A 25,660-nucleotide genomic window follows, 5' to 3' on the forward strand; every position below is an offset into this window, starting at 1 on the left:
CCTCGGCCGCCCCGCGTACCTTCTCCACATGCTGATCAATTAAACCGGCCGACGCGCCTCTAGCACTCACTCGACCCCGACTTGTACATACTCTCTTCTCCCCGTCGTTCGCGTCATAGCAATCGCTTCACCATCTTCTAAATAGTTATCTCTTGCCATGTCTTTTCTCGGTGGCGCAGAATGCTCCACAGGCGCGAACCCGCTCAGCCAGTTCACCAAACACGTGCAGGATGACAAGTCGCTACAGAGAGACCGCCTGGTCGGGCGGGGGCCTGGAGGAACGCAGGAGGGCATGCGAAGCCAGCAAATGGGCGGTCCTTCAGATGGCGTAAGTTGGGAACAGCAGCCGACGACTGCGGGCAAGTGAGAAACATGGCTAATCGTGCGCTGCGTAGATGATGAACGAGTTCATGAACCAGAATGTCCAACTCCCACAGGGACCCGGTCCTGCGTCTCCATTCGCCATGGAGCAGATGCGAAGAGAGCTGGAGCGGACACAGCACAGCGGATCACCAGCATGGGCAGCAGAGTTCGACCCAGGCATGCAAGCGCCACAGATGGGAGGACCGGCCATGCAAGAAAGACCAGCAGGATTTAATCCTGCTGAATTCGCAAAGTTTCAGCAGATGAACCCAGCCGCGCGAACGGCGAGCCCAACTACCGCCTCTCAGCCTTCGATGACAGGATACCAGCGGCCTATGTACGGAATGGGCATGGGCATGGGTAATATGGGCATGGGAATGGGCGGTATGGGCATGATGCAGCAGCCATACGCACCACAGAACTTCCAACAGCCCATGCAGGAAGGCAAAGGCAAGGGGCGCATGGTGGAGCTCGACGATCAGGATTGGGAGGCTCAGTTCGCACAGCTTGAGCAAACAGATCAGCAGGACCTGAGTGCCCTTGACGCCGAGGCGAACAAGGCTATGGAGGCAGAGCTCAACGAAATGGACAGGTCAGTAGAGAAAGATGCCGTTGATTTCGACGATTTCGAGTCCATTTGGAAGGGTATCCAAGCTGAGACTGAATACGCTAGGCAACTTGCCAACGAGGAGAACTTCGTCGAAGGACACATGGGCGACATGGACCAATGGGAAGGCTTCGACGGGCTCAACACACACTCGGTCCGCGATCCGGCAATGGGCGACTACTTATTTGAGCAGGAGAACCTCTTCAAGAACGTTACAAATCCATTTGAGGAAGGTGTGAAGATTATGGAAGACGGCGGAAACCTCTCACTGGCAGCCCTAGCATTTGAGGCAGCTGTTCAAAAAGACCCGAATCACATTGCAGCTTGGGTAAGATTGGGCGAGTCGCAAGCGCAGAACGAGAAGGAAACACCGGCTATAAGAGCGTTGGAACATGCTTTGAAGCAGGACCCGTCTAACCTAGAGGCTCTCATGGGTCTGGCTGTATCCTACACGAACGAAGGCTATGAGAGCACCGCATACCGAACCCTGGAACGCTGGCTGGCCACCAAGTACCCGTCACTAATCAAAGAGCCACTTTCTTCAGATGCCGAGATGGGCTTCACAGACCGCCACCTGCTTCACGAGAAAGTTACAAACCTCTTCATCCAAGCCGCACAACTCTCGCCAAGTGGCGAGCAAATGGATCCCGACGTGCAAGTAGGCTTGGGTGTGCTGTTCTATGGCGTAGAAGAATATGACAAAGCAGTCGACTGTTTCGGTGCCGCTCTTGCGTCCACAGAATCCGGCGTCTCAAACTCTTCATCACAAGTCCATCTTCTCTGGAATCGCCTCGGTGCAACCCTCGCAAATTCAGGCCGCAGCGAAGAGGCCATTGACGCCTACTCGCGCGCTCTCGCACTCCGACCAAATTTTGTCCGCGCACGCTACAACCTCGGTGTGTCATGCATCAACATTGGTTGCTACACTGAAGCCGCACAGCACTTGCTCGGTGCGCTAGCTATGCACAAGGTCGTCGAGCGTGAAGGTAAGGAGAAGGCTAGGGAAGTTGTTGGCGAGGGTGTCTCTGACAGCCAACTTGACAACATGATTCACCAAAACCAAAGCACAAACCTGTACGATACGTTACGAAGAGTGTTCGGTCAGATGGGCCGTAGGGATCTCTCTGATATTGTGGGTCCAGGCATGGATGTTGAGCGTTTTCGAGGCGAGTTTGAGTTTTGAAAAGCATGGTAGCGAACGTGTTGTCACAGCAAAACCAGAGGGTGAGTATCATGCCGATGAGAGCTACGATGACTGGCTTTTACAAAGGAAAGTCAAGAGACTACGAGTGGATGAATGGGATGATGGGGATCTCGGCGATAGTTGTTGCTTTGGCACACGAACGGTGGAGGTTGGTACGGATTGCGTTTGGAAGCTGCATGGAGGCGTTTAAATCATCGAAGACGCATAGCCGATCGCTACGATGTCGATATTACCTTGTCCCTCTCTGGCTCACATAGATCCAAGTACTTGATCTCTCTTCATTGTTGCTCAAAAACCCCGATCAGTTCTCATAGGAAATATGTAGACATGTGCTGAAAACATAATGTCAGAAGCTTGCAAAGTTGTACAGTGATGAGTCGATCATGCATTGTTCACCACTTTACTTTATATCTAATACATAGGAGAATATTTGCGTGCTTGAAGGCGATGACCCCAACCCAGCCACGTCCAAAGGCAGAAAACACTATAAAATACATTGAAACCTCTGAATCACACTACCAGCACTCCACGCTGTGCAACGTTTTACCCTAGTTAACCCAATAGAAAGTTCTCCAACCCCGCACCTACGTGCATCTTCCACTCATGCTCCATCTATTTAGCAAAATGCAAGTCGTAGCCGAGCCACTTCCTTGACTGAACTTGGGGAACAGTAAGACCCGGGCTACCGTACGTGAGCGGTGCAAAGAAGAGGAAGCACCAGAAGACGGCAGCAAGGATGACGCCACAGGCGATCCAGCTGCCCGCCAGGCTGGAAGTAGCAACACGCTCGCGAACAGGACGTGAGCGAGTGCGGCGGTGACCCTTGGCAGAGGCCGGCATCTCGGGATCCTGAGGTTCAATGCAGAATACAAATTCTACTAGCGCGCCAGTGACTAGACAAGATGCGAGATGTGCAGGGAGGTAGTGGTGCAAGAAGAGCTGACGACCCATGATATAAAAGGGAATGTAATGGGCAGCCCAGGTAAGGAAGAAGAATCCAGTGGAGTTGTAAAGACGAGAGCGAGTGCCTACAGACATGAATGTTAGAACCTCCCCTTCAAATACAAATGCCAAGATGAAAGCGAATAATCTGGGTTGAATGTAGGGTGACAGTAACTTACGATCATCAAGGGCATCCATGCCACGGCGGAGAGCTAGTTGATCGGCACCAATGATGCCAGCAAAGACAGCAAGGAGCGAGGAAGCAAGCCACCATCCAACAGGGTTACCCAGGAAGTAAATCTGTTGGCGAGTATCGTTGTGGGTCCAGAAAGATACACCGCGAAGCAGGAAAGGCCAGGAAATGGGTTGAGATGCATATGGATGCGAGCTAGTCAAGGCGTTGTTGTGGTGGAACATGGCGCGCTGGAGCTCAACCCACTTCCTGAGGAAGCTCAAGTGCTTGACCTGCTTGGGCTCCTTCTTGTTGCGCTCGTCCTCAGCAGGAAGGGATGGAATGTCATCCACATACCAGAGATTGCTGGATTGTTGGACAGCCTTGTTGCCATTAATCTCAGCCTGCTTGTAGGCCCAGTCAGGGAGAGGCTTAGTGTGGGTCCACATGGCAACCTTTGTTGGCACGTGAACTAGCTTGAAATGAGTTGACATGGTCTTGAAATCGCCCTTGCCCTTGTCGACCTTCAGCTCGAAGAGAGTGTCGTTGTAACGTGTGCCAGCTGCTTCTTCCTTGTTCACAGTCGTGAACTCTTGGTTGGTGGGATAGTAAGGAGAAGCAACGTCATGTGTCAGGAGAATGGTGTCTGTGATCAAATGGCGAAGACGGATGGTATCTCCGACCTTGACGCGTTGACCGACTTCGCTTGACAAGGGCTTTGAAGGAAGGACCTGCCAGTGGTTGTTGGTGTCATTGTGAGGATACCCTGTAACCTGCTGTCCCTGCGAAGAGACACGTCCATCGTCGTAGCGCAGCGGGTAGCGGTCGGGATGGCTGTGAAGATAGACCTTGGTCTCCTTGTGGCGAATGGTGATGGAATCGTAGTAGTTGATGCCAACAGACTGGAGGCTCATTACATTGTCGCTTAGAGTTTCCTGGAATTCTGGGGTCATGAAGTCGTCACCAGGTCCAGATCGAGTGAGAATGGCGAAATGCACCTGGAACCAGAAAAGGTATAGGAAGAAGGGAACGATGACCAAGCCAACAGCACGGGCGGCGAAGTGTTTGCCAAACTCGGCCAGAGTCAAGGCTCCCTGTCGTCGGTTGACATCCATCAAGTCCCAAAGGTCAATCATGACCGGTACACCAATAGAGAAGAAAGTGAAGACACCAACGTACTTGATGGAGATGACGCAGCTCAGGCTGATGCCAGTCAGAAGGAGCCACTTCCACCATTTCCGTCCAAAAGGAACGTGTCGCTCTTTGTAGAAGCGAATGTAAGAAAGCACAGAGAGCGCCATGAAGAAAATGAGCGAAGCATCGAGGAGGATCAGACGCGTCTGACCAATGTGGGCGTTGTCAAGAAGCATAAGACCGGCGGCAGTGATGCAGGCGGGTAGCGAATAGCCGGATTCCCACATGATCATGAAGACAATGGGAACAGTAAGAGCACCGAGCGAGGCGGGCATGGCGCGGTATGCGACGTAGGGGACCTTGTTGGTGATGTAGGAATCGCCAATGTTCTCGAACAGGAAGTCACCCTTGTATCCGACGAGCCAGCCAGCGAGGGCAAAGAGGAGCTTTCCGAGAGGAGGATGGACATCGAAGAAGTAGGTTCGTTGCAGGTAGTACGAAGCGAACTGCAAGCGCGATTAGCTATCTATAAGAGCCCTGGTGATGATATACGCACCTTTCCAAAGTGCACTTCATCAAACACAACCTGGTCGGGATGTCTGATCCCCCAGAAGCGCGTGACGAAGGCCAGAACGGTCATTACTGCGATGGCGAGCTTGTAATCCCATTCTTTGCCCTGCTGGACTTGGGCCGGCTTGTATGGTTTGGCCTTCTCGACAACATTGGCGACCTTCTCCGACACCTTTTCGGCAAGAGCTTCTGGGTTTGGTGAGGCTCCTCGCTTTTTGTCCTTGCCTGGGCGCTGGCGGACGCTACCAGCAGGTGAAGACATGGTGGGCTATAGCTCGATGAAGCTACCTGTTGTTCTGGCTGTTAGCTTGCAATGCTGCGGCACGGTTAAACAAGTTGAGGTGCACTCACCTCCCACAAAGAAAAGAACGGGTTTGATGGAATTGAAAAGAGAGTTGGGGTTGCACTCTAAGAGACACGACACCTAATCGCGAGTTCAGGGTCCGGAAGAGCCAATCCCTAATAGGCTCTCTCGCTTGCACTTGGCCCCTGCATTAGCGGTCATTGGTCCACCACGATCACAGCCCCCCAGCGAGGGGTAACGGAGCTCTGGTGAGAGTGATTTCGGATATCTATTCTTGGCACGGTGATGTGAACGATCTTCATGTGCTCTATGTGTTCCGAGATACCACCGTCGCCTACTTCCTTGCAAAACATCGCCGGGGTAGGTCTAGATTGCCGTCGACACCACGTCATCAAGTCCCTTCAAGTGGTATACATTCTGCAATCACTGACGCTTCTTTCCCTGTTCGGCTTCCAGCTTCTTTTGCTGTGGAATGCGATACGACGTTTCCCATCCGTACAGAGCGCCTGCACCAAACACCATTGCCGCGCCAACCTTCATCAACCCACTCATCTGGTTCCCGAAGAGCCAGATACTCAGCAAGAAGCTTACCAGTTTTCTGATGTTCAAAACTATCGTAACAGTAACCGCAGACGTGTTTGCACTAAGCATGTTGACGCCAGTGATGCAAAGTAGTTGCGTCAGGGCATTGGCGGTAAGGTAGATGACGTGCTGCGATGTCGAGGCCAAGATACTGTTGACAATTGGCGGAAGGCTTTCGGCCACCTTAGGTGGCACCTCGAACGACTGCGATGCCTGTAGGCGCTTAAACTGTTGGGTCAAAACTGGGGTGAATCCCGCGAAGAACGGAATAGACAGCAGGTGGGAGTAGAAGAGATTGGCCTGCCAGTCCTTGCCATGCTCGCGATAAACGTCTTCGACATAGGCTCCCATCCATGCAGAGAGCAATTGAGCAATAAGTAGGATGGCGAGACCAGCTTGAAGCGACGAGTTGGACTCGCCGGAACTCGAGGCCTCCATATTCTTGCCCTTGATTCAGGATCAGCATCTGCGAATGATTGATGGTACATATAAGCTTACCTTCGATTGCGCATCTGCCCATGCGGATACCATGACGCCTAGCGTCAGAATTGCGACCGAGAAGACTTGTAAAGGAGTGTATCTCTTGCCACGAAGCCATCCAGCCGCCATAGTAGTCACACTACCAAAGCTCCTGAGGATGATGTGAACGGGGACGGAGATACTGAAAGCAAACGCCCAGTTGTTTAACATGTTGACTGTGAAGAACAACGCAGCGCTGACGCACCACTTTCGGAAAGGGACCGGCGAGCTCCTCAAAAAGTAGCGACCGTTTGGGTCGAACTGGTAGTGCAATGTTGATAGACATGTAAACACAAATTGGAAGAGCGTGATGAGTAAACCACTATCAGGCTCCTGTCTGAAGTGCTGTCAGCGGTTATGCTACCAACGACAGCTCGAACCTATTTACTTTACTATCGCTTCCAAGCAGTAAACCTTTGTATTCTTTAGTATTGTTTTCGCAATGCCGTTGACAAACTTACATTGGCACAGCATCCTCCAAAAATGAGCGAAAAGCTGCTGATAACGGGGGCGATAGCGGCCATGCTGAATGTCAAGGAGCGCAAGAGCTGAGATGAATTGCCGAAGTGGGATTTGAATAGTGTCAGACTTTTGAAGCAAAAAAGTGGTCGAGCTGAGATTGTTAGACAAGTGACGTAGGTGAGTGACAGATGACGGTAAGCTGGCAGGTGCACAAAGTACCGAGAACCGTATAGAGCGTAAGGCGAGCCCACCCTCTGTGCGCAAGTCTTGCAATATATGCACTTACATGAAAAACGATTGTAGGATCGTTCTATGTGGTTACCATAGCTTGCGATTTTGTGAACGTTGCAGAGGGAAACTTGAAGCCGTGAGACGCAACGTGGAAGTCTGGGATGTCAAGAGCCTCACCACGGACGCTAACGGGATCAACCTTGGGTCTTGCCGGATCAAGCAAATTTCTAGAACAAAGCTTGAATTTGAAAACCTTCACGCATCTGATGGAAGAAGTCGATTGATTTGATTGACAGAAATTTCCCGCTCATGCTGCGGAGAGATGCATGTACGCATTGTTAGTATGCTTGTCATGTATTGTTAGATTTGGCCCAGCACTTCGAGGGCTGCCTCATGCAATGTGAGACCAACACTCATTATTTATAGTTTCTTTTATTCTTTCTCTGCACCACTCAGAGTCATTATAGTGGTGTTGCAATCTACACTGATCTGCAGCTGTCCGGTCGTTGACCACGTTGCGACGTCCCTCATCTGCATTCTCACGCCAATTCGCCAAGAATGCTCCTGTTCTATCATCCTAGCGCCGCCTGGCAGGCTGCTGCCAACATTGAAAGGAAGATGGAAGGGTAAAGATGACCAAGAACCTAACAGGCTAATGCTCCGGTTTACATGTATCCTCTGGCGATATTCGTGAATCAAGACTGTCCTTACAATGCGGAGAAGACGAAAAGCTGCAGATTGTCAGTATGGTCATTATTTTAGGAGGACAGATATGCTTACGTTGTTTGTTGCCGCGATAGCGATGCTGTCTTCGAATGGATGCCAGCTCATGTGTAAGATCTTCTTGTTGAAGTCGATCTGGTCTGCGTCTGTTTCCTTCCTCATACGTTGCCCTTGTCCAACTGCACCAGCAGCGGGGCTGCCGGCTCTCGAACCACCCTTCTTACTTGTGTTGCTACCTGTCGGGCTTGTCGACGAGTTCATGGGTGTTGGAATTCCAACCTTCTTGGCTTTGAAGGCAGACTTATCTGCCTGTAATACTACCTCGGTATCTTTGTCGTTGTCAGACGGGTATATCATGAAGTTGTTGTTGTAACTGCCAGTCATGACATTTTTCGCGTCTCCAGAGAAAACGACCTCGAATTTGTCGAAGATGCTGTCGTTTTCGTAGGTGTCGCAGAGCCTTGGTCGGAGATGCTCGTGAATAGGAATCGTCTTGACTGGGGACTTCTCCATGTTGACATCCCAGATCTTGACTGTCAAATAGTCGCGTGACAAGATGTATCGCCCGTCATGAGAAAACCGTACGTCAGAGATGGATGAGATGATCTCGGAGAAGAAGGATCGCGAAGATGGGTCTTCCTCCTGTTCGAATTCTAAGGGCAGAGGTTAGCATTGCTTTCGGGCAAGCAGTCGACGACTTACGCTTCGCATGCTGGTCGCACAATGCACTCTCGCGCATGTCGGCCAGCTTGATCGTGCCCTTGGAACTTGCGTACATGAACCAATTGCAGCTGATCGGATGGAATTCCGCAGCCGTGATGACCTCTGTAAGCTCTTCCATGTTGGCCGGCTTGATATCGACAATGTTGAAGCTCTGGTCTTGGATGTTGAGGTTCCAGAGGTTGATTCGCAAATCGTCGCTACTAATGAATGTCTCTCCATCGCTGTTGACCGATATGCTGTTGATGTGGTAGGCGTGTGCGTTCGCATACGTCTTTCGTGGTACTGCAGCAACAACTGTGTCGTGGTGTGTGAGCCGTGGAAGCTTCAGGTCGGTGGCGCTGCGGAACTGTGCGTTCGGGTTCCTGACGGGACCGCCTCCACCAGCAACCCCACCTCCAGGTGTCAACTCATGCGACAGGTTGTTCTCCGCCACCACTTTTAGCGACTTCTCAAATACCTTCCATAGCTTGATTGTCTTGTCATTTGTGGAGAGCAGGTAGTGTGAGGCGTTTTGCCGGCGGCACCACTTGATCTTATTGATCTTCTCTTCGATCTCGAGAGACTTCAGGTAATCGAACTCAGGCTCGTGCGATTGGAACTCGGTGTGGAACTTGTACTCGCAGGTTTTTTTCTGCATAATGTTAGTCTTTCCGATGGTGAAGGCTTCTAGCAGAGAAGGAGCATACCGTCTCGTTCCTTTCGAACAGGACCACACGGCCACCCTTGTCACCAGTTGCGAGGTAATTGCCCGTCTGGTCGAACTCGACGGTTGAGATGATGTCGGCTGCGCTCGCTGTCAGCAATTGCATGCAGGTATTAACGAATGTACAGAGGACGGGGCGGTAAGAAATGGGTACGTACCTTCGGTTATATCTTCAACATCGCCTTTGTCGCCGAAGCATCTGGTCAAGTCAGTGGCGTTTCCAGAGCGGTCTGAGCAAACTAGCAGGCACGGGGATGGGCAAGCCGGTAAAGCTGACAGCGATAGGTAGCGTACAGAGAGGTACGTACTGTGTGAACTTCCACGTCGTGGGGTTGCCTTCGGCTTCTACCATGATTCTAGACAAGGATTGCGGAGCAGCAGCGGCGTGCGATCAAGGGTAGCTAGTGCTCCGATGTGCTGGTTAAAGAATGGTGTATATGTATTCAGTAAGCGATCTGTCGAGCTGGTAGTAGGGCCGTGGTGAGATAGCGCCGCCAACGTCGAGGGTGGTGGATGGGTGATCGATGGGGAATGATGTAGTGGGAGCGGTGTCTGCTGGTCGAGTGGCCAATAGCGGGGTCAGCGGTGGGTTGGGCTTGTTGTTGAGCTCCGGTAGAATCGACTCAGCGGCAGAGTGACGAGGGCGGGCGACGATGCAGGGAGCAACAGCGCAGGTACAGAGACAAAGCGTGTTAGTTGATACCTCGATTCACTGCTTAGTGGGGGAGGCGCGCCTTCCACGTCCGGCCTTGGCACGACGGCGCGCCTGCCCCAACGCAGTTTAGCGCCCATCTGCTCGGCTCCCACAACGAATATTCGTTTTCGCTGTCAGTCCGAACTTCTGACAACTTCGACACTACTAACCATAGCACATCGAACTCGCCATGTCCCACAGGAAGTTCGAAGCTCCCCGCCACGGGTCTCTGGCATTCTTGCCGCGAAAGCGCGCTGCCCGTCACCGGGGTAAGGTGAAGAGGTAAATTCCCATGGCACCGCCGCCCAGCGCCGTCCGACAGCCTGCTCACTGCAATTACCAGCTTCCCTAAGGATGACCCCAAGAAGCCCGTCCACCTGACGGCCGCCATGGGCTACAAGGCCGGTATGACCACAATCGTCCGCGACCTTGACCGTCCTGGTGCGAAGTTGCACAAGAAGGAGATTGTCGAGGCCTGCACAGTCATCGAGACTCCTCCTGTACGCACAGCCGACCCCAACCAATTTTGGCGCACCACTAACACGACCGCAGATGATCGCTGTCGGTCTCGTCGGCTACATCGAGACCCCCCGCGGTCTCCGCTCGCTCACCACCGTCTGGGCCGAGCACTTGAGCGACGAGGTCAAGCGCCGATTCTACCGCAACTGGTACAAGAGCAAGAAGAAGGCCTTCACCAAGTACGCCAAGAAGCACTCTGAGGAGAGCGGTGCCTCCATCACCCGCGAGCTCGAGCGCATGAAGAAGTACTGCACCGTCGTCCGCGTTCTCGCCCACACCCAGATCCACAAGACCCCTCTCAAGCAGAAGAAGGCCCACCTTATGGAGATCCAGGTCAACGGTGGCAGCATCGCCGACAAGGTCTCCTACGGTCACGGTCTGTTCGAGAAGCCAATTGAGATCAGCTCCATCTTCGAGGACAACGAGATGATCGACGTTATCGCCGTCACCAAGGGTCACGGATACAACGGTGTCACCTCCCGTTGGGGCACCAAGAAGCTCCCGCGTAAGACACACAAGGGTCTCCGTAAGGTCGCCTGTATCGGTGCCTGGCATCCTGCCCACGTCCAATGGACTGTTGCCCGTGCTGGTCAGATGGGTTACCACCACCGTACCTCTGTCAACCACAAGATCTACCGTATCGGTAAGGCTGACGACGAGGGTAACGCCTCAACCGACTTCGACGTCTCCAAGAAGCGCATCACACCGTAAGTTATTCTGTCTTTCCAAACGCCGATCACTACTAACATGTACCAGCATGGGTGGCTTCGTCCGCTACGGTGAGGTCAAGAACGACTTCGTTCTCCTCAAGGGTAACTGCCCTGGTGTCAAGAAGCGCGTCATGACCCTGCGCAAGTCCATGTTCACCCACACCAGCAGGAGGGCGCTCGAGAAGGTCGAGCTCAAGTGGATCGACACCTCTTCCAAGTTCGGTCACGGTGCTTACCAGACACCGGCAGAGAAGAGGCAATACGAGGGTGTCCTCAAGAAGGACCTCCAGACTTCGTCTTAGAAGTCTTGAGGTGGTGCTACGGAGTGCATGCTTTCTTCTCATGGGCTTGGGCGCACGGGATAGGTCTACAACATGGATGCCAGCCATGAGCGATTGAACAAAAAATTCAACGATTCCCCAATTCAAAATGCGTTTCTCGTGTTGTGATGTACATGATCGTATTTTGCATCAGCAGCTGCAAAATCGTTTTCCGTGATGTCTCTGTGCGGCCTGGTTTCGCGTAGCTAGTAGTACGTTTGGTGTAGGGCGTGGGTGGGCGGAACACGGGCAAATGGTTCAAACTCGCAACCTGACGGCGCACAGTAGAAAGCAGAAGTAAATCATTAGAATTGGTATTCTCGTGGAAATCGACTCTTGCATAAATGTGGTGTCCAGACCAGGCTTTACTAAATAACAGGGGCCGAATACATACTAACATTAGTAGGAACCCTTGTACTTGAATACGCAACTTGCGGAGAAGATTCCCTAGTACAAATGGCTGGGGAAGGGCCGTGTGATCGTGTGAGAAGGTCTATGACGACGACGAATTAGGCTCCATATCTGGAGCGCCAGCGGCAACAATTGTCGGCCAGGCAAGTCGCATGAGTCAGCCCAAGTGACAGCAGTTGTCATGTGCCTCCTAAGTACCAACATGGCTTTGAGTGTCCAAAGTTGGGCGGTATCGAGCAAACAGCTGTCTTGTGTGGCTAGAAATCGTTGGCAGGATTCTGTCTGTAGCCATGGACGTATTGTGCAGCAAGGCGTACGCGCAAACTCAGGGCACGTATGTTAATAGCCTATATGGACTGCGTGACCCTGGGATGGAGGCAAACGTGCATCGCGTTCATCAAGAAGAAAAGCCGGAATGAATGGCAGGTACTTGAGAAGCAATGCAGCCGAGGCCTACCGATCCAATTAGCGCCCTCCGATTTTAGTTTGTAAGTAACGCCGTCGGTCGCAACTGCCATCATTGACCTCCAACTTCGAATCCACAAGGACCTTTCGCACTCCCGTATACTCTCCGCTCTTCGGCTACCGCCAATATGAGTTGTCTCAGGATGCGTCGTACGCAGCTTGCAAGCCAGGTGAGTTTCTGCACGCTTTCCATGCCACACGTTCGCAGTCGACGGTCGATAAACTCGGCATCCGCCGCACCGAGGCGTGTGCCACATCCCACATGGCTTTGGCACATTGTCGCACGTCAACACGACACGCTTGCAGTAGCAGACAATGCCCTTGAATCTTTCATATTCTCCTGCAATTCTCTCCTGGTTCAATGGCTAACATTCGCCTCATAGCTCGCGAGGAGCTTCCGCCCAACCACACGAGCTTTCTCTTCAACCCGGCCAGCGCAACGCATTTTCGCTACTGAGAACCTGAGGGCAAAGGAAGCGTCGGGTTTCATTTCCAGCAAATACCCCGTCATCGACCACGAATACGATGCCATTGTTGTTGGTGCTGGAGGAGCTGGTCTTCGCGCCGCGTTCGGTCTCGCTGAAGCTGGTTTCAACACCGCCTGTATATCTAAGCTTTTCCCCACACGGTCGCACACAGTTGCCGCACAGGGTGGAATTAATGCTGCGCTTGGAAAGTATGTAGAGACGACGGGTGTTTATTAGAGGTTACAGAAGCTGACGAACATGTGTAGCATGCATGAGGACGACTGGCGGTGGCATATGTACGACACAGTCAAGGGATCCGACTGGCTTGGCGACCAGGACGCCATTCACTACATGACAAGAGAAGCGCCTCAATCTGTTATCGAACTCGAGAATTATGGTTGCCCATTTTCGCGAACAGACGACGGCAAGATGTACAAAGAACCCCTCGCCTGAATTTTGTAGAACATACTAACGCACTACAGCTACCAGCGTGCTTTCGGTGGACAGTCCCAGAAGTACGGAAAGGGTGGTCAAGCATACCGATGCTGTGCTGCCGCTGACCGTACCGGCCACGCTCTCCTCCACACTCTCTACGGACAATCGCTACGACACAACACCAAGTACTTCATCGAGTTCTTCGCCACGGATCTAATCATGGAGGACGGCGTCTGCAAGGGTGTTGTCGCATACAACCAGGAAGACGGAACCATCCACCGATTCATTGCCAAGAACACTGTATTGGCCACTGGTGGCTACGGACGTGCCTACTTCAGCTGCACATCTGCCCACACCTGCACTGGTGACGGTATGGCTATGGTTGCTCGCGCGGGTCTTCCCAACCAGGATCTGGAGTTCGTCCAATTCCACCCTACTGGTATCTACGGTGCTGGCTGCTTGATCACTGAGGGATCCCGCGGAGAGGGTGGTTACCTCCTCAACTCTGAGGGTGAACGGTTCATGGAGCGTTACGCGCCTACTGCCAAGGATCTTGCGTCCCGCGACGTCGTATCGCGATCGATGACCCTGGAAATCCGTGAAGGCCGTGGTGTCGGTCCTGAAAAGGACCATATCTACCTCCAGCTCAGCCATCTGCCCGCCGAGGTTCTCCATGAGCGTCTACCTGGTATTTCTGAGACTGCCGCTATCTTCGCTGGTGTCGATGTCACCAAGCAGCCCATCCCTGTTCTCCCCACGGTCCACTACAACATGGGTGGTATTCCTACCAAGTACACTGGTGAGGTCATCACTCAAGATGCCCAAGGTAATGACCAGGTCGTCCCAGGTCTGTTCGCTTGTGGTGAAGCTGCCTCCGTCTCCGTCCACGGAGCCAACCGTCTTGGTGCCAACTCTCTCCTCGATCTTATCGTCTTCGGTCGTGCTGTTTCCCACACTATCCGCGATAACTTCAGCCCTGGCCAAAAGGCTGATCCCGTCTCCGCTGATGCTGGTGCTGATTCCATCTCCGTTCTCGACCAGATCCGTACATCTGATGGCCCCAAGTCGACTGCCGAAGTCCGCCTCCAGATGCAGAAGGTCATGCAGACCGACGTTGCCGTCTTCCGAACTCAAGAGTCCCTCGATGAGGGTGTCAAGAAGATCCACGACGTCGACGCTGACTTCGCCAACGTTGGTATCAAGGACCGCAGCATGATCTGGAACTCCGATCTTGTCGAGACCCTCGAGCTTCGTAACCTCCTCACTTGCGCCGTTCAAACCGCCGAATCCGCCGCCAACCGTAAGGAGTCACGAGGTGCCCACGCCCGTGAGGATTTCCCCGACCGTGACGATGAACAATGGATGAAGCACACACTGTCGTGGCAGAAGAAGCCCCATGGTGAGACCCAATTAGGCTACAGGAAGGTCGTTGGTACTACTTTGGATGAGGCTGAGTGCAAGGCTGTACCGCCGTTCAAGCGTACGTACTAGAGGATTGGCTGGGTTAGAAAGGAAAGTGAGGGATGTGTTTTGTATTCTATGTACTTCGGATGACGGATTGCATGTTTTAGCATGTTTGAGAGCATAAATCGTTCTGGATTGAGAATCGAATCTCCCAAGTTTGATCGCTATATTGTGTTCAAATCGAGAACCTTTGTTGAATAGTGCAGTGCTACTGAATGCTGCACTCGGTATTGAGTAGTCGTCCTTGCATGTTGGATATACCATCGCCCTAGCATAGACTGTTGTGGAGACCCGGAGTCTGTTGACTTAGTAAGCGCGAACTGTTCCGCTCAGCACATCAATGTTTACCCAACATTTCAACGCCAATATCAACCTCATCTATAGAGGCTATTAAGGAGAACATCATCAACTCACCGAGGCATGACTATGGCATGTCGGTGCTTAGTGAGAGACAACCCTCTGCAAAAAGAAAAGAGCTCCTGCCATGTGCAATCAAGGCTAACTTTTAGCCTTCTACATCTTTACAGGGGGGCTGGTGTGGCTGCCACCACAGAAAAAGTTGATTTGTTGATGGCGACGTTACGAGTTTCGAAGCTGTTCACTAACTAACTTAACATTGCGATAGTTTTTGTTTGAACAGATGCTAACGTTGTGCTAGTTTTCGATCGATCGGCTGCTTTTCTGTATTATGTTAGTACTACCATCGACCCCGGAAATCACAGACGCTTGATGGGGACCCGTGAGCGCGATGTTGTTTCGGTGGATTAGACGTTCCGCTCAGAATATAATTCTGAACGCGCGGCTTGTCAACATCATACAGCTGGCCTTGTCATTTTGCTACTCAACTATGAATAGTCAGTGTACCGCCATTGCTGGAGCGGCCGAGAGGAACAATCTAGCAGCCTCACGCAAAGACCTACGAGTGGCCCGCCTCCGTGGAAGACCAACGCGAAAAGTACTTCGTTCAGCTGCCATATCGCTGGTCGCTTCCTCCAGTAGCAGCGAGCAGCCATCTACACTGGCTGTTGTCCCAGAGCATATACATCGTCCGTATCAACAAATATTGTCGAGATAGTAGAGCCACGAAGAAGGAATCTTACACGCCAATCGGATTTTCGGCAACAAGCTTCAGAATTCCAATTGTTTTTGTTTTTGTGTTCTTATAAGTTTCGTGTCCTGGATAAGGCGGAAGATGATGAGAGTTCACATACCGTTCCCAGCGTCGTGTGGTTTAGTCATTAGTGCGATGTGCCATCCGCACCAGACCAGAGACGATATCGATCCACATTTGCGACCTGTTCTGTGGGGTGTCACAGACGGGGCCATGTATGAAGGGCAGAAGCACTGTTCACCATCACTAGAGCTTGCAACGATACTAAAGATTGGAAAGAAATTTCTTTGAGTATCTTGGTAAGAAGTGACAGATATTGCAACAGAAACACCACTAAGCGCTCGTAGTGAGACCCACATAATTCTACATTTTCAATGCTTGGCAGGCAATGCGGAGAATGAAGAGTATGAAGAAGACCACGACTAGTGTACCTGGCAACTGAAAACCGACATACTGGGCAGTGAGACATAGAACTGAAAGTCGCGTTATTGATACATTTCCAGCTCTTCTTCTGTGTGCTTGGCGTGATACCCAGATTGATCTCAGCGCCTAGGAAACTGCAAGCGCGATGCTGGCGCTAACGATACCGACACATGGGATCTGGTACCCGGCTGAAAATGGCGGACAAGAAATGAAGGCTTCGTAGGGATCCTTCAAGGATCTGTCAGCGTACTCCGCAGATGGAGTTAGCTAAAGTCATGTTACCATCTACCGAGGCTTGTTGTCAATTCCGCCTAGGGGCGGAGTCAAGTTTCAGGCCACATTCCTGCAAAACATGTTAAGTTCGTTACACTGTTACGCGCACAGACACGATGTACGACAAGATGTACGATGCGGACGAAAGCAGAAACCCCTGTTTGCCAGTCATCGATCTACTGGCTTGTCAAGAAGATGCCGCGGACGAAAGCGGGAGCCCCCGTACGCTGCATTAGCGGTTGGGCTACTAGTCCTCTCAGCAGCTATTAATCATCAGCAGTTATTAATCAGGACATAAACGCACGCATACATATAACTACAGGTTGACTTGCAAACAATGATGTCAAAGCAAGTCAACACCATTTCAAAACGTGCTGTATCAGCCTCTAAGACCTTAGAGAAAACAAAACAAAAATGGTCCGACTGTTTCTGTAAGTCTCCTTAAAATCGCTCAGGTATCCGATCTAATGGATATCTCTGCTGTAGTCTCGGCGTCACTGGCTGGGTAGGTAGCTGTGCTGCCTACACAGTTGCAGCGGCGCATCCCGAATACGAATATACCGCGCTCGTACGCAGCGAGGCCAAGGCGGAGAGTGCTAGGAAGTTCCTGCCTGGACACACTCGCTTTGTGATTGGCGATTTTGACAGCTTCGACCTGATCGCCTCAGAAGCGGCAGCCGCAGATATTGTTTTGAACTGGGCTAGCAGCGATCACGACGGACTCAACAATGCTGTGATCGCAGGCTTGAAAAAGAAAGGCAGCCAATGCTATCTGATACATACTTCTGGGACTGGTCTCTTAACCTACGAAGATGCAAAGAACAACCGTGAGGCGCAAGCGAGTTCCAAGGTATATGACGACTGGGAGGGTGTGAGCGAAGTTGTGGGTTTGCCGGATGACGCAATGCATATGAACGTGGACAGAGTCATCCTAAATACCGCGTCAGAGAATCCTTCTATCCGCACCGCAATCGTCGCGCCGCCTCTGATTTATGGAGTCAGCGCCAACAAGAATGCGGCCCGTGAACGAAGTGCGGCGAGACAAATGGTCATCGATATCTTGAAACATGGCAAAGGATTCTTCATCAACGAAGGAAAGGCGCGTTGGAACACAGTTCACGTGGACGATCTCGCCCGTCTGTACCTGATCATCGTGGAACAAGCAGCACAGGGCGGTGGGAAGGCGACATGGGGTTCAGAATCCTACTACTTTGCTGAGAATGGGGATGTCTGCTTCGAGGAGCTTGCGAAAGAAATTAGCCGTATAGCCTGGGAAAAGGGACAACTCTCAACGGACGAAACAGAAAGCCTCACTACAAGCGAAGGGAATAAGCTCTTCCCTTTTACAACCACGATGACGCTGCGAAACTCCAGGTCGAAAGCTGTTAGGGCGCGGGAGTTACTCAACTGGAATCCGGTCGAAATTGGTGTTGTCGAAGACATAACCAAGAACTGGCGATTCAATGCCGAGGAGGAAAATCCATTCTTCTAAGTGCACTTTAGAAAGCCATAGCTACACGTTGCTGCCCCTAGACAGATATGTATATCCCTTTTGATTGAAGAACCTGATCATCGAGTTCTTGAGTTTCTGACGAAGATTCCAAAATATCTTTGAGTAAACTGATGTGCTGCGAGATTGGCTTTCCCACAAGCTTTGGCAATGAAAATACTGGAAAAACCCTCTTTAAGCAAGATTCTCATAACGAAGAGCATTGAAAACACTTTGAAATCTTAGACATGTACAGTACTTTTTGTCGATTCTCCAGGCTCTTTTTACCGACAAATAAGAATGATGACCCATAGACAAAGGATGCAAGATTGAAGGCGGGGAAATACATGAGACCAAGACACGATCGGTATAGGATGTCAAACGATCACGTTAATGATATCCCGCTAAGGAAGAGGTGGCAAAGAGGCGGTAGAACTGCAGCCGTTACAGAAATCTCGCCAATAGACACAACTAAGGGAATAGTAACGACAGCAAGGGATAAGAAGACCAGGATCTAAGAATAGATAGGTCTCTCTAATACACTCGTTGTGATGAACTCCGATAGTTTTATATCTGGTCTAGATTGATAGCTTGTTCTTCGTCGCTACTAGAGATAACCTTTCCATGCTTCCCACTGCATTTGACCTATGAAAATCCTCAGTTACCCAAGAAAATATCAAGCAACGAGCCGTATTCGATGGGGTCTTCGAAGAGTTGACCATGGGCTGAATCAGGGAATACTATCAACTTGGCGGAAGGCAGCTGCTGCGAAAGGACAAAGCTATTACCAGTCCCCATCAATCTGTCTGTATGGCCATTAGTTACCAGTACTGGCGCGTCAATCCTGTTGAGTCCCTCATAACGCTTGGAATCAGCCGAAAACTTGCCGATAGCGACTCCTTGTGCTCCCACCCCCACTCCAACCAAGAAATCCTTCCTCTCTTCACCTTCCACATTGCGTTCGAAGGCCCGCTGCCACCATCCTCTGCCCTTAGCGAGACTAGTGTTTGAAGGATAGAAGAAAACTCCAAGCATGTAGTCTTCAGTTGGAGCTCGGTCTGGTTCCCCACCAGGACCCTGAGCAGCGTTTCGATCCGTCTCAAACACGTCCGGTCCAGCACCAGGTCCCACTCCGGCTAATACCAGCTTGTTCACTAGCTGAGGATAGTCCATACCGATGGCTTGAGCTATGTAGCCGCCCATGGAAAACCCAAGGATATCAGCTTTCGTTACGTTGATAGCAGAAAGGAAGTCCACAGTCGTGTCTGTCATAGCCTCAATAGAGTCGGGAACAGTGCCGTCGCTGTGACCAATCCCGACGTTATCGTAGATGATGACCTGGCGATTTTGCGCAATAGTATTGATAAGCAGAGGATCAGTAGTATCCATGCTCCCGCGGAAGTGGGTTATGTAGACAAGGGGAGTCTCCGATGGTTTGCCAATCTTGCGGTAGGCAATCTGAGTGCCGTTCACACAGATGAACTCGGTCACAGCAGTTTGGGCTGAAAGGTTTGAGCGATCCCCGAAGATGTCGTATCCTGTCGGGCTGTCAAGAAAGATATTAGCATAAGATTTGCAAGCGTCCAAGTATCACGAGACTTACTGGGGAGCCGCCGAAGCTGTAATAGCGGAGGCGGCCACGAGGAGTGGGGCGTGGACTTTCATATCCTCAATTCCTGAAATAAATGCGATTGTGCAGTGATTGCTTTCAGAGTAGGTTATTGCAGATGTGGCAGTGGAACACACCAGATAATGTGGGTTCGCATGGCTTATATGTTGTGAACAAGATGGCGTGTGTATCGATTTCTGTTAATGCTTACAATGCAATTACTGTCTTGATCCGAGCAGATTATACACAGCATGTCAGACTCGGCATTCGACGATCTACTTCTGGGGCAGGAGCCACTGGATGCACCACGCGGAGCCATTAGCATACATGCTACGGATAGGTAGCTTATCAATCAGTCCGAATGAACAAGTAACAGTGAATATCAGTAAGCATACGCTTCAACGAGGTAGTGATATAACTATCAAGTTTCCTATGGGAACATGATTGCCCTTTGCAATACGTATGAAGCAGGGATAACCCTGGACACATAGCGGCTTGGAACCTTTGGATTGTTCGTCGTTACGTTTCGCGAGACATAATTGGCAATGGCTAAACCGTGAGCAAAGAGATCCGCAATTTCAATTGGCGTGATGCTATCCAAAAAAAATTCAGTGTGCTCATTCACTAAAATTTGAATCCATGGCTGCATAATGAGATGGAAAGTTAGGGTCTGAGTACTAATGCAGATCACAGATCCGTATGCCAAGCAAACATGCAAAAGTGTTAAGTGATTACGGTGAATACACTAAATGCAGAGGCGAGTTACACATCTTTACGACTAATCAATAAACATAAGCAAAAGTCGCACCGATTACAAGGCCCTCGTTAGTGTAGAGTGATTAGTGAACGAAGAAGAACGCTAATGATTCTAGCTGGAGAACATCGCTGAGTCATGGATAACAACATCAAGTTCTCTTTCATATTTTACCAATACTTGGCTGGACATGGAGTTTCAGTCTTGTTTATTCTATAAGTCTATGCGCATGGCTTACAGTAGAGAGTCAGAATAGACTGTAAGATTACTCAGAAGAAGCCACAGGAACAAGGACGAAGGAACGATGGACCGAGAATTTGGGAGTAGCTAGACAGGCGCGAAGGAGGCCATATAGAAGAGGATTATACAGACCCTAAGTGACTCTAAAACTGTGGATATACTCCAATCAGATAAACCCCTTCTATCCGTCTGATACACCCTTTAATGACCTTATCATATCAAAGAAAGCTGCAGGACTATCACTAAACTGGTTCTAAATTAAAGTGGTTGCCAATCGAGGTGCTACGTGAAGCACGCTACCGACTTGCTGTAACGTGTCGTCAAATGTACATAATTTCAAAGCAACGCCTCGTCAAAAATCATCAAAACATTCACGACGAAAGATTTGTCGAATTTAGTGGTGCGTACCTAACTGCTTGCTTTGCTTCACCATCCAAGGGACAGCGTGAACTTCATAGTGGCGTAGAAGCACTTCGACAACATGCTGATCGAGCACCGCCTGCTTCGCCAGTATACCAACCCTAAACTAGAAACCGAGATGCATGTAAGGCCAATGCAGGATAGGCCATGTGCTACCTATAAGGACCATCGGCTTCGCAATATCGAACCCGATGCGATTCTCAATGTTTGCCTCCAAAGTTTGCACAGGAACTTATATGTTTACCCAGAAATTCAGCTTTTGCAGTGCAGTGAGTGCTTTGACATGAATGTCTCCACGAATCCCAGATCGAGCAAGCTAAAATCACAAATACCAGCTAGAAGGACTCTTAAAATATTTCGAATAGTTCTATCTGCCATTACATACGTCTCGCTGGATTTCCTCGCTCAATCTCTCTATTGTGGGTCAAGTATCCTGTCCGGTCAATTTTCTAGACCCCGCAGAAAGTCATGCAAATGCCTGTTTACATCTCTTGCAGCCTCGGCTTGCATGAAGTGCCTTGTAGGAGCAGTTCGAACGGTCAGGTAAGGAAGGTACGGTGTAGTTTGGTTTAGTTGGAGATTTGGAATTGCCAGAGGGTCGTTGTCGCCAACGATGAACAAGGAGCGCTTAGTGACCGTAGGGTCAGTCGAAGCCATCAGGGCTGGTGAGAGTTAGTAAAGTATGTCAGCAAGGGGGGAAGGAGTAGAGAGAGACAAAAACAAACTACCAAGGAAGCAGATTCAGGAAAGCGCGCATCCACTCACCTTGTTCATCAGCAGTGTTGTAACCACGCATCATAGCACGATACCACTTGAATGAACCCTCCATACCACCCTGGGCGAGCATAATAGTGCGCCACTGATCAAGAGTGACTTCGGTAAGAAATTCATTGTAGAAGAAAATGCGACCATCGGCAAGCAGCCATTGCTCCAGGGCGCCTGGCTCACTGATGTTACGCACATAGTTGACGTCAGCGCCGTAAGCGATATTGTATAGAGCATCAAGCTAAACATGCAAGATAGAAATTAGCTTTCTGTTCTCATCGTGTGTACTCTGAGGGGTCCGTTCCAGTTACTCGGTTCTTTCCTTCCTCGGGTGAGGGCTAGAGGGGTTGAAGATGTTCTACTTACGTGCTGGTCGGCAATAGCAGGAGCGCGGTCCTCAGCGTTGAAGTGCCAATACTGGAGAAGAGGATATCCGAATAAGGCACGTGAAGCCTGATCGCTGGCGTCTATCGTTGCGCTGGTGAAGTCGGTTCCAGGCGGGGAGTATCCTAAGGTGAGAAAGGCCAGAGCGCTCAGGCGGTCAGGATAATAGTTTTCTATACGCGATAACTGGCCGGAGCCACTATATGGTGGTAGATTCATTAGTCGTTGCTTGGAGACGAGATATTGCATGCTCTTCACGGTGTCACATACATATCATGGCCCACGCCTACAACCCGACCAACACCTTCGCACTCGAGCAGTTCGACCATCTCGGAAGCTGTTCGTTTGAAGGTGAATGATTCCAGGTCATCAGGGTTGTCGGTTCCACCAGTTCCCAGCATGTCGGGCGCGACGATGCCGTAGCCATGTCGGGTAAAGTATTCGATTTGATTTACCCACGAGTAGGATGTTTCAGGCCAGCCGTGGAGAAAAAGAAGTGTAGGAATAGATGAGTTGAATGGCGTTTTGAAAACATAGCGGTATCTATGGCCTGAAGAGAGTCGTGCGCTTTTCACAAGGTTCGCGTAGCTAGTGAAGCGGATGTCGTCCTGGAAGAAGTAAACAGCTGATCAGTTTTGCACCGGACGAAGCTGGGCATGATAGCTCACAATATTGGGGTTCATATCAATCTCGCATAATGAACTTTGGTTGGTTGGACGAGCCTTCTTGAGTTAGTGGAAAGGTTGTCGATGGTGTCGGTAGCACTTTACTAGTGCAAGATTGGCCATTCCGAGAGACAGCCAGAGGATATTCGGGAGCATCATATTGTTGGATAGGAATTCGTAGTGTAAGAAGTTCTGAAGGTGGGGGATGATGATTGTAAGAATGCGTATGATGAAACCTTTTATGTCCTCATTTATAGGTCATCACACAACGCAAATACATTACGAATCTACCTAGGTAGTCTTAGCACACCAAGGTGACAGGGGTCCCTTTCGAATTGACACTTATAAATCTCCGCAAACGCGACCGCGTAATTGTATATTATCTAACCATCATTCGTCATGACTTGCTGGTGAGTGATACTTCTCTAATGTTCTTGGTAGTTCACTAATCATACTGGCTTTCGTAGCTGGGCTACATTCCAACATCTGTTTTCGATGCATGATCCGTGAGTAGTTGACGTAGCATCACACCAAACGCTAGCTACCTCCTTTCTACGTCCCATGTCTGTAGGAATCTGGCACAGCTGTTGCTCGACCATCTTGACGTAAATTGTCTTGCTGTAAATGTGTAATAATGATCTAGTGCATTTCGCTAATCGCGATAGAAATGGCGCTGACAAACAAAGGTCAGAGCGTAATTTCACCCTGAAGATTAACCAAAATGATGCACAACTCTCTGCTGTTCTAGGTTTCAGTTAGGTATCTAGCCACAATTCAGTGCTTACGCGGCTTGGCAACTACCCTAATAAGAAAGATCCGCCAACCCCTACCAAGCCTCAAGGCTCATGACTAATTAGTCACCGAGCACCGATGTTTGCTGTAATTACTAAACATACTTCCTAACGTGCTCCATCGGTCATCCGCTCTACCAAACCCGATGCGACGCTTCTACACAACAACAACAATGCTACAACACCGCCGCACTCTTTTATCTCCAAGATAAGGCAGAGTCTACTCCGCATCTGGGTAGTTTTCAAGAAAGCAATTTAGAAGCCGTCGAGAGATGCGAAGCTATTGGATGTCCCTCGTTCTACCCTATGCGACTGTCTTCGAGGCAGCTAGCTTCAAGCTATTGTTAATGCCGAGAACAGGAAGCTGTCCCGTATTGAGGAGCGGTCTCTCTCGCAGTGGATCTAAGACGCAGATCGACAAGGCTCTCCGCCCCAGGTTATTGTTGTACGACATACAGCAAACACTCTACTCAATGGCCCCGGCCAAGATCCACCTCCCGCATCTGTGGGCTTGAACTATGTGTCCCGCTTCGTCAAGAGCTAGTCTAAGCTACAGAACAAGGATTAGATTAGAACTACCAAGGAAGGCTAGGTTGTGCTAGGCACATGCATTGCAGACTAAGAATTGTGAGTGCTGGGCACGTCTACCAAGCTCTGGTAGTAGCGATCAGATCAGGCAAGATCACTCGCAGAATTATCTGTGCAGTCTGTGCACGTTCGGCATCCCACCGTCGGCATCCCACCCTCTTGCTTTCGACTTACGTTACCTGTGATTAGTAACACTTTATTAGGCATTAAGCCACGAACTAAGCCTTGGAAAGAGCAGCAATCACTAATCCGAGATTTATCAGTCAGCGGAAACAGGACTTCAGCGACCACATCCATACAAATGTATATGCATACATATATAAAAATCATGAGGCTACTCATTGAAGAGATGTCAAACCAGCCTCGCTGTCATACAAAACTCACATTCCCATTCTGGGTTTTCGACTTATCTTCATCTGCACAAATTTTAATCTCGCATCAATGGATTCATATAAGAAGATTTTGATCATTGGCGTAAGTGCTTTACTCAATCTAAAAACACAGACGCTGTTCCATAAACACATTGTACAAATAGAGTACTAACTGTTGTATGTGTTAGGCGGGAGGCGCTTTGGGTGTCCCAATATTGAACGAATTCCTGGATTCAGTTTATGATGTGAGCGTTCTTAGTCGCAAAGATTCTACTGCAACATTTCCGGACGGTGTGAAGATTTTCAAGGCAGACTACAAAGACTTTGCGGAAGTCAAGGCTGCCATGGAAGGGCAAGATGCTGTGATCAGCAATGTGGGCGGTCATGCAGCTGGAGATCAACAGATCTTTGTAGACGCCGCCCTCGCAACTGGTGTCAAGAGGTTTTTCCCAAGCGAATATGGTCCCTATACCAGGGATCCCAGGATGCTTGAGCTCCAGCCTTATAGCACCCCGTATAAGAAAGCTCTCGTTGACTACCTTCGAACAAAAGAGAATCAAATATCATGGACGGCTCTGGTTACAGGCGGATTCTTCGAATGGGGTATGGGAAACGGCTTTTTCGGCTTCGACCTTCCGAACAAGACCGCAATTTTGACCGATGATGGAGTTAGCGCCTGGGCCTCCACTACGATGGGAACGATCGCCGGAGCCATTAAGGCCTCTCTTGATCACGCTGACGAGACTAAGAATCAATACGTCTTTGTTTCGTCCTTCCACCACACTCAGCGCGAGATACTTGACATCATCGAGAAGGTTGATGGAAAGAACTGGAATGTTGTGCACGTTAGATCCGAAGACCTCCTTGCCAACGGCAAGAGAAGAGTCCAATCGGGTGATTTTGCTGGCATCATGGATTTGACTAGAGGTGTCGCCACGGGCAAGCTCGGACTAGTCGATCTGAGGCCTCATGGGCTTTGGAACGAGAAGTTAGGGTTGCCTGAGGAAGACTTAGAGGCGGCTCTCAAAAGGATTGTGGAGAAAACTTTTTAAT

At 50.3% G+C, this 25,660-nt stretch overlaps 10 protein-coding genes across 10 annotated transcripts; 6 read left to right on the forward strand and 4 right to left on the reverse strand.

The window, feature by feature from the left end:
• Nucleotides 1-157: 157 nt before the first annotated feature.
• CC77DRAFT_947642 (TPR-like protein) lies at nt 158-2,153 on the forward strand (the record flags this gene model as incomplete). The annotated part of the gene is made up of 2 exons (XM_018535154.1): nt 158-328; nt 396-2,153. The coding sequence occupies 2 exons, from the start codon at nt 158-160 to the stop codon at nt 2,151-2,153; spliced, it is 1,929 nt and encodes a 642-aa protein (XP_018380406.1).
• Nucleotides 2,154-2,786: 633 nt separating this feature from the next.
• Nucleotides 2,787-6,921, reverse strand: CC77DRAFT_947754 (PMT-domain-containing protein; the record flags this gene model as incomplete). Its single annotated transcript, XM_018535159.1, has 9 exons — nt 2,787-3,202; nt 3,296-3,860; nt 3,990-4,928; nt 4,979-5,260; nt 5,400-5,416; nt 5,728-6,325; nt 6,377-6,734; nt 6,786-6,811; nt 6,859-6,921. 9 exons carry the CDS (start codon nt 6,919-6,921, stop codon nt 2,787-2,789), a joined length of 3,264 nt encoding a protein of 1,087 aa, XP_018380407.1.
• Nucleotides 6,922-7,446: 525 nt separating this feature from the next.
• CC77DRAFT_1000201 (protein phosphatase 2A regulatory subunit PR55) lies at nt 7,447-9,940 on the reverse strand. The gene is made up of 6 exons (XM_018523118.1): nt 9,548-9,940; nt 9,398-9,438; nt 9,223-9,320; nt 8,516-9,167; nt 7,871-8,466; nt 7,447-7,821 (listed from the first exon to the last, which is right to left on the reverse strand). The coding sequence occupies exons 1-6, from the start codon at nt 9,589-9,591 to the stop codon at nt 7,798-7,800; spliced, it is 1,455 nt and encodes a 484-aa protein (XP_018380408.1). The 5' UTR covers nt 9,592-9,940; the 3' UTR covers nt 7,447-7,797.
• Nucleotides 9,941-10,095: 155 nt separating this feature from the next.
• On the forward strand, nt 10,096-11,768 carry CC77DRAFT_1000203 (60S ribosomal protein L3). Its single transcript, XM_018523119.1, has 4 exons — nt 10,096-10,215; nt 10,277-10,433; nt 10,486-11,159; nt 11,209-11,768. Exons 1-4 carry the CDS (start codon nt 10,124-10,126, stop codon nt 11,462-11,464), a joined length of 1,179 nt encoding a protein of 392 aa, XP_018380409.1. The 5' UTR covers nt 10,096-10,123; the 3' UTR covers nt 11,465-11,768.
• A 661-nt stretch (nt 11,769-12,429) lies between these two features.
• Nucleotides 12,430-14,836, forward strand: CC77DRAFT_1025328 (succinate dehydrogenase flavo protein subunit mitochondrial precursor). The gene is made up of 4 exons (XM_018526048.1): nt 12,430-12,528; nt 12,742-13,034; nt 13,092-13,256; nt 13,308-14,836. Exons 1-4 carry the CDS (start codon nt 12,487-12,489, stop codon nt 14,749-14,751), a joined length of 1,944 nt encoding a protein of 647 aa, XP_018380410.1. The 5' UTR covers nt 12,430-12,486; the 3' UTR covers nt 14,752-14,836.
• Nucleotides 14,837-16,601: 1,765 nt separating this feature from the next.
• Nucleotides 16,602-18,162, forward strand: CC77DRAFT_1000211 (NAD(P)-binding protein). Its single transcript, XM_018523120.1, has 2 exons — nt 16,602-16,962; nt 17,018-18,162. The coding sequence occupies exons 1-2, from the start codon at nt 16,946-16,948 to the stop codon at nt 18,021-18,023; spliced, it is 1,023 nt and encodes a 340-aa protein (XP_018380411.1). The 5' UTR covers nt 16,602-16,945; the 3' UTR covers nt 18,024-18,162.
• A 515-nt stretch (nt 18,163-18,677) lies between these two features.
• On the reverse strand, nt 18,678-19,882 carry CC77DRAFT_1080741 (alpha/beta-hydrolase; the record flags this gene model as incomplete). The annotated part of the gene is made up of 3 exons (XM_018529326.1): nt 18,678-19,522; nt 19,624-19,639; nt 19,841-19,882. The coding sequence occupies 3 exons, from the start codon at nt 19,880-19,882 to the stop codon at nt 18,678-18,680; spliced, it is 903 nt and encodes a 300-aa protein (XP_018380412.1).
• A 1,602-nt stretch (nt 19,883-21,484) lies between these two features.
• CC77DRAFT_1099520 (alpha/beta-hydrolase) lies at nt 21,485-23,016 on the reverse strand (the record flags this gene model as incomplete). The annotated part of the gene is made up of 6 exons (XM_018530010.1): nt 21,485-21,705; nt 21,809-22,049; nt 22,175-22,391; nt 22,463-22,800; nt 22,861-22,914; nt 22,963-23,016. The coding sequence occupies 6 exons, from the start codon at nt 23,014-23,016 to the stop codon at nt 21,485-21,487; spliced, it is 1,125 nt and encodes a 374-aa protein (XP_018380413.1).
• A 745-nt stretch (nt 23,017-23,761) lies between these two features.
• On the forward strand, nt 23,762-24,420 carry CC77DRAFT_487573 (hypothetical protein). Its single transcript, XM_018531883.1, has one exon. It carries the CDS (start codon nt 23,921-23,923, stop codon nt 24,161-24,163), a length of 243 nt encoding a protein of 80 aa, XP_018380414.1. The 5' UTR covers nt 23,762-23,920; the 3' UTR covers nt 24,164-24,420.
• A 257-nt stretch (nt 24,421-24,677) lies between these two features.
• On the forward strand, nt 24,678-25,659 carry CC77DRAFT_1035262 (isoflavone reductase family protein; the record flags this gene model as incomplete). The annotated part of the gene is made up of 3 exons (XM_018526925.1): nt 24,678-24,710; nt 24,796-24,981; nt 25,012-25,659. The coding sequence occupies 3 exons, from the start codon at nt 24,678-24,680 to the stop codon at nt 25,657-25,659; spliced, it is 867 nt and encodes a 288-aa protein (XP_018380415.1).
• Between the last annotated feature and the right edge of the window lies 1 nt (nt 25,660).

Source organism: Alternaria alternata, assembly GCF_001642055.1.
Source record: "Alternaria alternata strain SRC1lrK2f unplaced genomic scaffold CC77scaffold_28, whole genome shotgun sequence".
NCBI lineage: Eukaryota > Fungi > Ascomycota > Dothideomycetes > Pleosporales > Pleosporaceae > Alternaria > Alternaria alternata.

Excerpts from the sequence above, each read along its gene's own strand:
- CC77DRAFT_1000201 (XM_018523118.1), bottom strand. The coding sequence starts at position 9,591 with ATGGTAGAAGCCGAAGGCAACCCCACGACGTGGAAGTTCACACA. Across the intron at positions 9,168-9,222 it reads TGTTCGAAAGGAACGAGACG|AAAAAAACCTGCGAGTACAA; the intron begins GTATGCTCCTTC and ends AACATTATGCAG. Across the intron at positions 7,822-7,870 it reads CTATCGCGGCAACAAACAAC|CTTTTCGTCTTCTCCGCATT; the intron begins GTAAGCATATCT and ends GACAATCTGCAG.
- CC77DRAFT_1000203 (XM_018523119.1), top strand. The coding sequence starts at position 10,124 with ATGTCCCACAGGAAGTTCGAAGCTCCCCGCCACGGGTCTCTGGCATTC. Across the intron at positions 10,216-10,276 it reads CACCGGGGTAAGGTGAAGAG|CTTCCCTAAGGATGACCCCA; the intron begins GTAAATTCCCAT and ends TGCAATTACCAG. Across the intron at positions 10,434-10,485 it reads CAGTCATCGAGACTCCTCCT|ATGATCGCTGTCGGTCTCGT; the intron begins GTACGCACAGCC and ends ACACGACCGCAG.
- CC77DRAFT_1025328 (XM_018526048.1), top strand. The coding sequence starts at position 12,487 with ATGAGTTGTCTCAGGATGCGTCGTACGCAGCTTGCAAGCCAG. Across the intron at positions 12,529-12,741 it reads GTACGCAGCTTGCAAGCCAG|CTCGCGAGGAGCTTCCGCCC; the intron begins GTGAGTTTCTGC and ends TTCGCCTCATAG. Across the intron at positions 13,257-13,307 it reads CGAACAGACGACGGCAAGAT|CTACCAGCGTGCTTTCGGTG; the intron begins GTACAAAGAACC and ends AACGCACTACAG.
- CC77DRAFT_487573 (XM_018531883.1), top strand. The coding sequence starts at position 23,921 with ATGCGAAGCTATTGGATGTCCCTCGTTCTACCCTATGCGACTGTCTTC.